Below are 13,688 nucleotides of genomic sequence, written 5' to 3'. Positions count from 1 at the left end.
GAGGGAAAGGGGGAAAAAGAATGCAAGGGGGAAAGGGAAGAAAAGGGGAAAAGAGAAGGGGAAAAAGGAAGGCAAGGGCAATATCCCCTTTAGGAAGATTTTTCCCCACAGCTCCAGCTTCAACTGAAAGCTCCAGTCCACCCATCCAGGTCTCCTGCACAAAGCTACTCCTTTCAGGATGGTTTCTGCTCCTTCCCAGCTCCGCAGCTTAGCTGCCCTCATCCCTCCCCCACCCCCACCCCACTCCCCCCCCCTTGGCTTTGATACGCTTCACTAAAATCCCTCCCTGGTTTATTTCTCTGACCTTAACATTTCTGCTGCTGCTATCTAATAATTGCTGCTTCTGCTTCAGAAGGCAACAAAAGAAGCAACTTGTCCTCCGGGCACAAGCAGCTCACAAATACAGACACACACACATCACAGAGAGAGAGAAAGAGAGAGAGAACATTGTCCTGCAAATCACCTGAGAGAGATTTTATTGCTTCTCCAAGGAACTATAGACTGGAAATGCACGTATTTAAACTTAGCTTTGCGTTAACCAGCACATGCATGTTCAACCTCGCACATGCATGTTCAACCTCAAAGCAATTCCTGTTTTTCTTGCCTTGTTTGAAAGGCAGTGGCCAGTCTGCAGGGCAGGGCTTACCGGACAGAGACAGAATTCTCACTGTAGAGTTCTTTCACGGCTTCAATGTCCACATCCAGCTGAGGGTGTCGATACAGGTCTGCGGCACAGGTTCCCTGCAGGACGACAAAGGAAACCGTTATGGAGTCATATCCAGAAACATTGGCAGGTTCGTACATGACGTTAGGCGTAGTTGGGTGGGTGAGCCACAGTGCTTCGTTCACACAGAGGGCTAAGCCAAAAGTTGATATAAAGACATCGTGGCTTAGCATAAGCTGACAAGAGCAAAGGCAGTGAGATGCCAAGTCCTTATTTAATCAGGATTCATGGCGAGATTTCATTGTAACGTGATTAACATTATTTCTAGTTATTCCAAGCCAGAGAAGGCCAGCCTTTGAAAAAGAGGGCTCTGCGTTGGGGATCCAATAATCACGGTAGGATATATTATTTTATTTGAGCGAGAGTGGTTTTATGCTGTCCCAAGGTTTCTAGGAAATCCTACTTACTCCCACCTTAAGTAAGTCACCATAACTGATCATCTTGACCTTTCAGAGGTCACAAGGGCCTGACCTGTACTCCATATAAAAATTCCTCGGACTCATTTTCTCCATCAGAATCATCATCAGTCCAGTACTGGCCTTTGATGTCCTAAAAGACAAGAAAGAGACCTAGATTTATAGCTGGAAAATCGACATATTCATCCCAGCTAATATTGCATATCCTGAATCACAGAAGCCCTTCATATTTGGGCTTTTTTTTTTTTTTTTTTTTGGTTTTTCAACAACTACAAAAAATATTGTTAATCCTCAGCAATGAACTCAGCAATGTGTTAAATTATCTTAAATCTGCACGTATATATATATAAATCGGCACATTTCCCCATCTACTTTCTTTCCCGCTTGTTCTTCCATCTGTGGAGTCAGAAATTTCATATTCCTCAATGAGAGATCCTTCTGGTTACAAATAGTTAACCAGGAATCACCATCATTAACCACTGTGTCATGAGCTATCTCATACACACATACACGTATAAATATATAATTTTATTTATATATTAATTTATAAATAACATATTTCTAATAAATATTTGATTTATAAATAAAATGTATAATTTATACACACACACACACTTAAACAAAAGGGCTGGAAATAATAATAACAATAATGATGATGATGATGATGATGATGATGATGATGATGATGATGATGATGATGATAATGATTAATGATAATGATAATAATCCTGTGGGACTTTCGGATCCAAACAGACAGACATTTGGCCCACAACATGCCTGACATCACTACCATGGAAAAGAAAAAAAAGTCTGGTTCATTGATATTGCAATATCAGGTGCTGTACGAATTGAAGGGAAAGAGCTAGAAAAAAACTCCAACTATCACGATTTGCACATTTCAAATTTGAGTGACCATAGAGGAAGAAATCAATGGTTGTATCAATAGTAACAGGGACCCTTGGAACAATACCCAAAGGGCTGCCTAGATGGTGGAAATTTTGAACTTTAAATTAGACCTGAATATCCTGACTTTGCACAAAAAAAACCCAAACCCAATTTACTCGGAACTGCCTATATACTCAGATGCTACCTTAACAACTCTTAGGCCCTTGGTTAGGACTTGAACTGTTAAGTGTTTATAGGCCCAGACTGTGAATTGAAGATTAGATCAATAACAACAGCAATAATAATAATGCACTCAGATGCAACCTTAACAGCTCTTAGGTCCTTGAACTGTTACGTTTTACCAGCCCCAGACTGTGAACTGAATTGAAGATTAAATCAATAATAATAATAATAATAATAATGATGATGATGATGATGATGATGATGATGATGATGATGATGATGATGATGATGATGATGATGATGATGATAATAATAATACTCGGTTTTTACCAACCCAGACTACGAATCGAATTGAAGATTAACCATAATAATAACAATGCCAAGATGCTATCCCTGGAGGGAGTTTTTGAATCATTTTGTTATTCAATGCTTCTTCCTTTTAAGTTCCACCCTCCAGGAACACAAAGGGCATCCTTTTGTAAGGATGCCTTCCCCTTCCCCTCCCCCCCACACACAACTTCTGGTTGGGTGTGAACCCAGGGTGGTGGCAGAAACCCCTCTCCTGAGACTCGGGCTGCCGCAGAGGGTCTGCGACGGGGGTCCCAGTCTGCGCTGCTGCCCAAACAGAAGCAGCCTGGGAAAAGAATGCCAGGGCAAGGCGCAACCCGCCTGGGCTGCAATGCTCGCGAAGGGCACTAGAGGGCAGCAAAGAGACACCAGCCCCGGGCCCCTAGCGGAGCCTCGGGGTTCTGCAGCCCAGAGCCGCCCTTCCAGAGGGGCGCCTCTCCCCCTCCTCGTCCTCCCACGCCGGCCGCAGCCGCCTCCCCAGGGCCCAGCCCCGGCCCAGATGGCGGGGGGAGCGGGCCCCCGAGGCCCCGGCGCCGCCCCTTCCCCCCGCCCCCGCCAGCCCTCTTCCGCCTCTCACCATTTGCCTGGCGGGTTCAGAGGCGCTGCTTTCCGCTCAGGGCCGGGCCTCGCCCCTCCATGCCACCAGCCGCCAGCCTGCGAGCTGCCAGACGGGCATCCGGGCCGGGCGCGGGGAGAGGAGGCCTCGGGGTCAGGCCGGGCGGCCGATTCCTCCGTCGCCCCGGCAACCAAGGCTCCGTCCGCGAGGAAGCGGCGGCGGCGGCGGCGCGGCGGTGGTGACGTCAGCGCCTCCTCATTGGTCCGGGGAAACTCCGCCTCCTGGAGGGGGGGGAAAAAAGAGAGAGAAGGGGAAACCCAATAGGGTTGGGTGGCTTGCTTGCTGCCGGGGCGCATGGGAGCTGTAGTCCCATCTCATCTGGAGCTGGGAGAAGCTGCCTTGCCCTGAATTCATTCCTTTTCCTGAGTTGGCCTTTCAGGATTAATCTTGGGCTTTCTTGTTGTAAAGGATGGATGGATGGATGGATGGATGGATGGATGGATGGATGGATGGATGGATGGATGGATGGATGGATGGATGGATGGATGGATGGATGGATGGAGAGATGGAGAGATAGAGATAGAGATAGATCAGTGTTTCTCAACCTTGGCAACTTTAAGATGTGTGGACTTCAACCCCCAGAATTCCCCAGCCAGTTTTGCTATCGGCTATGCTGACTGGAGAATTCTGGGAGTTGAAGTCCACACATCTTAAAGTTGCCAAGGTTGAGAAACACTGAGATAGATAGATAGATAGATAGATAGATAGATAGATAGATAGATAGATAGATAGATAGATAGATAGATAGATAGATAGATAGATAGATAGATAGATAGATGCAACAAATGATAGATAGATAGACAGATAGATACTCAATAGAGATAAGCAAACAATAGATAGATAAAGATATAGACACTCAATAAAGAGATAAATAGACAAAGAAGAGAGGGAGAGAGAGATGAATGCATGGATGCCACAAACGATAGATAGATGGATGGATGGATGGATGGATAGATCGATAGATAGATCAGAGAGAGACAAATGAGAAGATAAATGATAGAAAGGGTGGATTAAACAGAAGATAGATGATAGAAAGACAACAGAATAGAGATGGAGCTAGACCAGGGGTCCTCAACCTTGACAACTTTAAGACTTGTGGACTTCAACTCCTGACTGAATTCCTGGCTGAGGAATTCTGGGAGTTGAAGTCCACAAGTCTTAAAGTTGCCAAGGTTGAGGACCCCTGAGCTAGACAGAAGAGAGAGAGAGAAAAGATTTATCTTCTAAGTAGCCATAAGATACATAGATATAGAAGCTAGAAAGAGAGAGAGAGAGAAGGGAGTTATGTATATACATGTCTATACATATATTTCTATCCATTTATTTCTATTTCTTCCTTTTTTCCCCCAAAGCAAGTCTCACACTATGAAATGGCTTTGCTGGTGTTGTTACATTTTTTTTTTCAGAAAAGGAAGCCATGTATTGGTTCTTGTCTTCCTAGACTCCAAAGGTTCCTTGTGGGAGCAACCTCAGTAGGCTAGGAAAAGAAAAGTGTTACAATATGGATACTCATTTGAAAATGCAGAGAAGTCAGTTGCTATTAAAGGGTTTTGCAGGATATTTCTGGTCCATTCTTAGTCCTTTCCCCCATATCAACTGACTTGGGTTGTGTATGACTCTTTCTTCCATAATGTCCAAACTGGTTTTCCATTTATTTTTATCTTTTAGATTTATAATTTATATCTTGCATCCATTTTTAGAGCAAGGGTAATATAAAAAAACAAAGTAAAATGGACACAGAGTCAAAAGTGGAAAGAAAATCTGAGGTACGATGTTCGAGAATGGATTAAACCAGTGTTTCTCAAACTTGGCAATTTTAAGACATAGGAACTTCATTTCCCAGAATTCCCTAGCCAGCATGCTGGCTGGAGAATTCTGGGAATTGAAGTCCACAGATCCTGCAGTCGGCAAGTTTGAGAAACTGTGGATTAAACCAAAACCAATGCATTTTATGGCTCAGTTTAGAACAGGGGCCTTCAAACTTGGCCCTTTTATGACTTGTGGACTTCAACTCCCAGAATTCCTCAGCCAGGCATGCTGGCTGAGGAATTCTGCGAGTTGAAGTCCACAAGTCATAAAAGGGGCAAGTTTGAAGACCCCTGGTTTAGAACAACTGAATTTCTTTCCCTTGTCATAAAATCCAAACACGTTGGTATATGATGCAGGAAATATCCAAAGCTCTCTTTCTTTCCTTGGCCATAAGAATGTCATAATTCAATAGCCCAATCAAATCACTTCTTTCTCTTGATATCCTGCTTCAGCACCCTTCAGGTGGATGCTCTTCTCCTCCTGTGTGGGAGGACCAGTCGCTTTCAGTTAATATTATTAGAAATCAGCAAAACCCTGATGTGACACTCCTTCCTTCCAACACAGCCCTTCACACACCCCAGTTGTAGGGAAAGGGTCTGGATTTAAAAGCCCTCTAAGGACTGGTGATGATCAGATGTCACCTTCTGTTCTGTTCTTCAAAAGCCCTGGTTTCTTCCTTAGCGGGCGATCGGGAAGAAATTGCGATGCGTCTAACACGCCTTCCAAATCCCTGGAGTGTCACTATCTGGCAGGACCCAATCCTGTTATTATGACACACAAGAACCGGAGGCCACTACCACCACCACCACCACCCGTCCTTTCCTAAAACCCCAAGAAGCCGTACATGTATGCATGAATGTGCATGAACGAAATCAACCTCCATCCTTTGTGCGAGATTCACAATAACAGATCTGTGGCTCCCCCTCTCCCCAGGCAATCTTTACAAGCAAAGCAGGGGCAACGGTTGTGGGAAAGAGTTGCTACCGGTATGTACGGGTTGGAGGGTGGGGAGTAGTTAAGGATCCTGCCATTCCCCCCCCTCCCCCAGCAACTCTTCTTCCAGACTGATCCATGAGCCTGCTCTCTCCAGAGCCAAGCAGGCCCCCAAATCCGAGCTAACCACCCTCCCCTTCCACCCTACTCACAGCTACTGCCACCCTGATGGGGAGACCTCTGCGAGGGAATGCTCCAGGGGGACCAGCCAGGAGATGCTGAGCGCCAGACGGAGACCGTGGGACCAGCCTTCCCTGCAGGAGAAAATGGGTCACGAGAACCTCCAAGCTGCCCTGTCTGTTTTGGCAGAAACAAAAGGCTTGCCTTCCACCAGCTGCAGCTTTCTTTGTTGTTCTCTGCAAGCACCAGCCTGGCGGCCCAGATGGTTGTGCCCATGCTCGGTGCAACTCTGAGCTGGGGAGGGGGGGTGTCACGTGATCGTTCCCTGTCAGCAGAATGGTGCTTCGAAGAGGTCTGCTGGCGAAGGAGCCAGCCACACACCGGGATCTGTGCACGCACGGGGGGTGGCGCAAGAAAGCGCCAGCCGGCCTGAGTCTGATCAGAATGCAGCCCTTTTCGCCTGCTGGCTCCCAGGCCCCCTGGTGGGATTGGCACAGGTGTGCCACCAAAGGAGGAGGACAGGTGTCAAGGCTTTGAGCAGGCACATGGATGCGCTTTCTTTGAACAAATGCCAGAGGGGCAATCACTGAAGGAAAATATTTGCAGCTCGGGGTGGAAATGAGGGGTCCTTGGTGCTCTCTGAACTTGGTGGTTTTCTTGCAGATGTATCATTACCCAACTAGGTAACATCATCAGTGCTAGAAGAGAGTAGGGTGGGAGGAGGAGGAGGAGGAGGAGGAGGAGGACTGTAGGGTCCTTGGTGCTCTCTGAGTTTGGTTGTTTTCTTGCAGACACTTCCTTATGTTATAGGTAACATCATCAGTGCTAGAAGAGAGTATAATGGGAGGAGGAGGAGGAGGAGGAGAGGAGGAGGAGGAGAGGAGGAGGAGGAGGAGGAGGTGGTGGTCTTTGAGCTTGGTGCTTTTCTTGCAGATGTGTCATTACCCAACTAGGTAACATCATCAGTGCTAGTAGGGTGGGAGGAGGAGGAGGAGATTGTTTTTTAATGCTGTATATTATTAATGGTTATTTTCATTGCACACAACTCAGAAACTCATTACCTGAGTTTTGCAGTCTTATAAATGTACGAAACAAACAAACACATTAGGGTTTTATTTTTAGCACCATTGTTATCTGAACAACTGAATCTTTTTGTATTGCTCTGTTTGAATGTTTGTGGCAGGTGTTACCTCAAATAAAATATGCTATCATTTCTGCTATTAAGACGACTTAATATTGTAGCTTTTTTTTCATGTCGTTGGACACATACTGTACGCTTCACATACAGGGATGGTGTAGATTAATTATGTTGCTCTCTTCTGCTGTGGCTGGAGGCAAGAGCTTTTTTTTTACGCTCCCAAATTTGCAGCAACTAAGGACAGGACACTGCAACCGTCATAAATATGAGTCGGTGGCCAAACATCTGAATTTTGTTTACGTGGCTGTGGGGATGCTGCAAGAGTCGTGTGAAAAATGGTCCTAAGTGCCGTTATAATTTCAAATGGTCACTAAATGAATCATTGTAAGTCGGGGACTACCTGTATTCAGTTCTCCAACAAGTAAACACTTGAATGTAACTAGTCACAGAAGACAGCAACCCAGGTATGCCATTTTGTGTTTTTATTATTTGTTTGAAGGATCCAACAAAAGACAACTCCACTCTTACCAAGTCAAGAGTTTCACAATGCATCCTGGATAAATTCATAATACTGAACTGCTTCTAGCCACATGCAAAGACTCTCCATAACAAGCCATCTGCTTCCAGGCCAGCTTCTTCGTCCTTCTAGCCCACACGCTTGATGTAGTAGTCGGTAGTAGTAGCTCTCCAGCAATCCAGCAGGAGTTTTCCACATCACAGTACAACTTGATTCTTTTCTAGTGCAAGTTCCTGGGAATTAGATCTGCAACCTTTGCACATCAAACATCTGTTTTACCACCAAGAGACGGGCTCCGTTTCCTAAATCCTTTGTGTTTTCCAGTCTACTAGCCATCACAGTCTAGATAGCAAACTTCTCAATGCATCTGCTCTCCAATCAGCAACAGCAGAAATCCATCAATCCCGAGAGTCAGGTATAAAAAAACATCTAAGAGAACTCTATTCTCTTAGCTGAAAAATCACAACAGCCTTCTGTATCTGTAAAAATAAGGGCCCTTATTCAATCATGGGATGGAACCCACCAGAATTAATCTCATGAAACCTAGTTACGTTGATCAGGGCTTCTTGGCTGGCTATCAAGTTACAATCCACCATGATCTAAAGAGTGACACAGATGTGTAAATAACTCAGTTGAGGAATGGCATTTTGAAAGTCAGGGATGAAATAAAAGTGGCATTTGCGGCATTAGCTGATTTACTCCTTGTTGTAGTCAAACTTTCAAGCTGCCCCCAGGAAACGTTGATGGACACAATATTGGATTGTGCAGACTCTTGATCTCAAAGCCTCCATTGCTTAGGCAGCCGTGAAGAAGTAAAATAGATGTACCCAAGAGGCAGGAATGGATGAGCACGGAGCAGAATTCCAAATCTGGGAGGTGAGGGTGTGGATGCAGGGATATGGGCACAAAAGACTGGATTTGATGACACTCACATGGTCAATCTCAGAACTGACCACTCCCTATGTGGAGAAGGGTGATCTGGCACCCTTGAAGAATGCTTTAGAGTCCAACATGCAAGCTGTGGTTGAGTTGGCAAATATGGAGCGTACGATACAACCATTGTTGGATCCGCAGACCTCTGCCTGCAACCTTAGGTGGATCCTGCCTGCTCCATGCAACAAGGGCATGTAGACCACAAATGGTCCACCCAACCGTGGCTTTTGAGTCCTTCAGTGCAAATCACGGTTCTGCAGCCAGGCAATTGGAGGGCTGAGTAGAGACTGGGTAGAGCAAGGACATGTGTTCAGCCCCCTGGATGGGCAGCTTGTGGCTGGCGTAGTGGTGGATGACCTCTGGGATGTTGCTGAAGGGAGGGCTGTGCTGACCCAAGACAAATTTGTTGTCCTCAGTCTGCAAGAGTTTCATGTGAAGGAACCCTTGGCTGCTCCTAGGGAGAGAGAAGATGATCCTGTGTGAAGGATGCCAGCCATTCCCTTTTAGCAATAGCAGTAGCACTTAGACTTATATATACTGCTTCACAGTGCTTTTACTGCCCTCTCTAAGCGGTTTACAGAGTCAGCCTGTTGTTCCCAACAATCTGGGTCCTCATTTGACCGACCTCGGAAGGACGGAAGGCTGAGTCAACCTTGAGCCGGTGAGAATCGAACTGCTGGCAGTGGGCAGAGTCAGCTTGCAATGCTGCGTTCTAACCATTGCCACCACAGCTCTTAATAGCAATAGAACGTAGACTTATATACCCCTGCACTTTGCTTTACAGCCCTCTCTAAGCGGTTTATAGCATCAGCATATTGCCCCCAACAATCTAGGTCCCCATTTTACCGACCTCGGAAGGATGGAAGGCTGAGTCAACCTTGAGCCGGCCAGGATCGAACTGCTGGCAGTGGGCAGAGTTATCCTGCAATGCTGCATTCTAACCCCTGCGCCACCACAGCTTTTAAGATTGCGATACCTCCCCTTGCCGACAGGAGGAATCTTTCGCAATCACACACTCACTTGAGAGAGAGGGAAAAGGCATCGTGGCTACTTTCACTGTTCCGAACCAAGTAACTCGCTTCCCGGCAAAGTCGGAGAAGACTCTCGGCATCCACCCGACTCAAGGTCCCGTGATACCACCTGCAAAGAAGAGATTCCTTTTTTTTTCCTTTCAAAAAAAAATGTATTCAAAAATTGAAAATACAAATCTCCAAAAATAAAAAATAAAAATACAAGCAAAAAACCCCCCACAAACAAAATGGATAAAATGTTTAAAACAAATGGCCATTAAAAAGGAAACAAACAAACAAACACATATGCATATATATTTATATGCAAAGAAAGGATTCCTGTACAAGGGCAGGGGTCTCTCTGGGGAGTGAGGTGGGTGGTCTCTAAATCAGCCTACTTACGCTTGGCTCTCTAGTGGCAGTGCAGGATTGACATATTCGCCAAAAGCCACCCCAGCCTCCGGGCTCAGCCAGCAGGGGGCGCTCTTTCCCTCTAGGCACGCCGGCGCAGGGCTTTTCACCGTTGCTGCACCTCGGAGCAGAAGCACATAATGGAATGTGAAAGGAGGAGCAGGAGTTGTGGGACGCGGCTGCAGGACCAGAGTGAAAGGCAGGATCAGGCCCCGGGGGAGGGGGAATTATGGGAGGGGGGAATGAGATGGAGATAAAACTATAGCTGAGGATGTGGCAAAGACGGGGGGTATCTGCAGTGGGATCAAGAGCATTGTTACAATTGAGGCCCCACCTCTTTTGGACACATCCCGGGTTGCGATAGAATGGAGAGAGGAGGTGATTTTCCCAGGAGGGAGGGGCTGCATGCCAAAGGAGCGAGAGGCAACTCAGCCCAGATATTTTGTGGGAGAGAAAGAGGGTGAAGACAGCTTCTCCTCAATAGTTCCCAGAGTATACTGTAGAGCAGACATGTCAAACCCAACGCCCGAGGGCCGGATGCGGCCCGCAAAGTGGTTTCATGTGGTCCACGAAGCCATCCTGGAAACAGTGAGGGAACGGCCCCCGCTGCCTTGGCCCTGGCCCAGGCCAGCCGGGAGCCAATGTACAATTTTGTGGTGGCCATCTATGCTGAAACGCATTCAGTCTTAGCTCCACAAGGCCGTCTGGAAACAGCGAGGAACCAGCCCCTGCTGTGTCGGCCCTGCCCCCTGGGTGCATGCCGGGGAGGGGTCACCCGTTGTGAGGAATGAAGAAATGGACCATTGCCTGGAAGTGGCCAGCAAATAGCCCTTGCCTACTTCACATATATGGCTTGATGGGCTCCAGGGGAGGGGTTTCGGCAGGCAGCGGGGCGCTCTCCTCACAGGACCAAGAGGCTGAGCCGGGTGGACCATGCCTTGGCACTTGCCCTGGTCCCACCCCCTTCTGCCAGAGACCCTCAGATCTGTCCCACTCCTGCCCAGGCCCCCACAGGCACCCTTGACGCGAACAATGTAGAGCTGGCCATGCCCACCCAGTAGGCCACACCCACTCCATCCACGCCCCCAGTAGACTGCACCCACCCTGGCCACACCCACCCGGCCCCCTGAGGGCAACCGCAATGCTGATGCAGCCCTCAATGAAATTGAGTTTGACACCCCTGCTGTAGAGGCAGATAGGAGAGTCCTCAGGCTGGCCAGATTCTGCCCATAGGTGTGGGACAATAAAGAACTCCGCTGGGTTAAGAATTGCCCCCTGTCATTCTTGATTTTGGGCCTGAGGTGTTCTGGGACTTGAAGTCCATACACAGTGGCTGCTGAATTCTGGGAGTTGAAGTCCACAAATGATGTGATGGAATGCCGTGGGGAGGTAGATTCCCAGGAAGGAAAGGGTGCATTCTAGAGGAGGAACTCAACCCTGATATCATGTGGGAGAGAAAGAAGGTGAAGACAGGCCCTCCTCAAAAGTTCCCAGAGTATATCGTGGAAGCAGATAGGAGAGTCTTCAGTCTGGCAAGATTCTGTCTCTGGGTGAGGAAGATTCACTGCGTGTCACTCCTGATTTGGAGCCTGACGCTCACATGTGGAAAAAAAAAAGGTGGGTGTGTGAAGCTTTGAATAAGTGGCTACAACCAGCTTGACTCCCCCCCTCCTGCAAAATGACCCCTCTGGACACAGGACGAAGCCCCAGTTCTGTCTCCTGCAAATACTGAATTTGCTCTCGGTCCCAGTTGGGCTAATGCAGTGGTGGCGAACCTATGGCACATGTGCCAGAGGCGGCACTCGGAGCCCTCTCTGTGGGCACACGTACCGTTGCCCCAGCCTCGCCTCCCCCATGACCCCCTCCTCACCAGCAGCCCCCCTAGAGGAGAGTCGCCCCCGAGCGTGGCCCACATGGAGCAGCGCAGCCAAGGACATGGCAGCCGGGCAGCGTGGACAAGACTCTGCCCTCACACCCCATCATGCAGTTGATGCTGCAGGGCGCGGGCAGAGGGCGTGGCCGCCATGGTGCTGCTGGGCTGCCTGGGTAATTTGCAGTGGGCCCTGGAGGTGGTGAATGGCCCTGGGGGCAGGCAGGGCGGGGGGCAGAGTGGGGGCAGGGCAGGGGGTGGACCGGGGGCAGAGCCAGTTTTTGGGCACTCGGCCTCTAAAAGGTTCGCCATCACTGGGTTAATGCAATCTGGCAATGTGATGTCACTCTGCTGATTGCAAATGAAAGCAGAGGAAAGCTCAGACCCGTGAAGGTCAGCAGGCAGAAGTTCTGAAAGGTCAAGGTGGGAAGACAAAGGAGAAAAGTGGAGAAAAATTGAAGGTCAAGGAGCTTCAAACTAAACCTGCCCTGGATGGCCTTGGAAAGATAAAAAACTACAGGCAGTCCTCGACTTACATTGTAAGTTCTGACGGCCATTAAATGGGTCACCAAGGTGACCCTGTCTGATTTTACGGTCTTTTTGCAGTGGTCATTAAATGAACCCGTTTTACTCAAGGGGCAATTTTTGCCAGAAACCAAAAGTAAAGACTGGAAAACTGACAAAAAGCACGTAGACTCACAGTCCCGTGTCTAAAGGACACTGGAAATGGCCATAAATATGAGTGGTTTCCAAGCATCTAAAATGCAATCGCTTGCAGGGAGAGGGGCACAGCTGTCAGAACCCCGGAACCGGGTCGTAAATAGAGCTGGGGAGGTCCGTTGTAAGTTAACTCTGGATGATTGTTAAGTAACTGTTCATTAAACGAACAGTTGATGGTGCAGTTGCCATTATGCTAAAAACCTATGTCCTCGGTGATACTATTTCAAGGGCTGTAACACACAAACACCTTTGTTCACGCAACCAGCTTACTCACTATTGACTTCCAGGGGACAGGACGAAGCAGAAGAGTCCGGAGTGCTGGGGCTGGCATTCTGGAGGCCCGGGGGAGCATCTCTGGAGCTGGTGCTTTGGAGAAGGAGATGTTTCTCAGCGTCTGGCGGGTGAGTTGAACCATCCAGCTGTCCAACTGGTGGAGGCCACGGCAAGTCCTTGATCCCTTCCATCTCCACTGGGTGAGCCATCAGGAGAGAAGAGAACAATTTGAGGAGGGGAGGGGGGGGGCTGGCTGGCTGAAGAGGTTCAGAGAGCAGGAGGAGATCATCCAGGGTAGTGACGATGGGTGGGAGAAGACCAGGTTAAGTCCAATTCTCGGGGCCTCTCCCACTCAGATGATGGGAAAGAAAGGTGGAGAGAATCGGCTGGGGGTTCTGTAATAGACTACGGGCAATGCATCTTGCAAAGGGGGCGGAGGGGGGAGAGGGCTCAAGGAGGGAATGAACAAATTGATGGAAGGGGGTTGGCCTCCATTTTATTTCTGTTCTGATCTACACCTAACCCGAGCTGCCTCATGAGAGGAAGGGAGGGAGGGGAGGAGGGCGACGAGAAGGAGGAGGAGGAAGAGAAAGAGGAACAGAGGAAAAGGAGGAAGAGGAGGAGGAGATGAGGAGGAGGAGGAGGAAGAGAAGGAGGAGAAGGAGATGAGGAGGAGGAGGAGGGGGAGGAGGAGGAGGAGGAGGAAGAAGAGGAGAAGGAGA

General features: G+C 48.3%; 2 protein-coding genes across 2 annotated transcripts in view; both read right to left on the bottom strand.

The window, feature by feature from the left end:
- PARP6 (poly(ADP-ribose) polymerase family member 6) overlaps positions 1–8,345 on the bottom strand; it is a 32,399-nt gene extending 24,054 nt beyond the window's left edge. Inside the window, exons 1-3 of the mRNA XM_029285529.1 lie at positions 8,301–8,345; positions 1,196–1,273; positions 647–741 (exon numbers count right to left, since the gene is read on the bottom strand). Of these exons, the coding sequence (XP_029141362.1) occupies positions 647–741; positions 1,196–1,273; positions 8,301–8,345 (218 nt within the window). The remainder of the gene's footprint in view (positions 1–646; positions 742–1,195; positions 1,274–8,300) is intronic.
- SHF (Src homology 2 domain containing F) overlaps positions 7,729–13,688 on the bottom strand; it is a 7,221-nt gene continuing 1,261 nt past the window's right edge. Inside the window, exons 2-5 of the mRNA XM_029285528.1 lie at positions 12,968–13,162; positions 10,095–10,224; positions 9,703–9,822; positions 7,729–9,136 (exon numbers count right to left, since the gene is read on the bottom strand). Of these exons, the coding sequence (XP_029141361.1) occupies positions 8,929–9,136; positions 9,703–9,822; positions 10,095–10,224; positions 12,968–13,162 (653 nt within the window). The 3' untranslated portion in view covers positions 7,729–8,928. The remainder of the gene's footprint in view (positions 9,137–9,702; positions 9,823–10,094; positions 10,225–12,967; positions 13,163–13,688) is intronic.

The sequence above is a fragment of the Protobothrops mucrosquamatus genome, unplaced genomic scaffold, assembly GCF_001527695.2.
Source record: "Protobothrops mucrosquamatus isolate PMUCROS unplaced genomic scaffold, P.Mucros_1.0 scaffold1819, whole genome shotgun sequence".
NCBI lineage: Eukaryota > Metazoa > Chordata > Lepidosauria > Squamata > Viperidae > Protobothrops > Protobothrops mucrosquamatus.
This window is presented reverse-complemented; position numbering and strand designations above follow the sequence as displayed.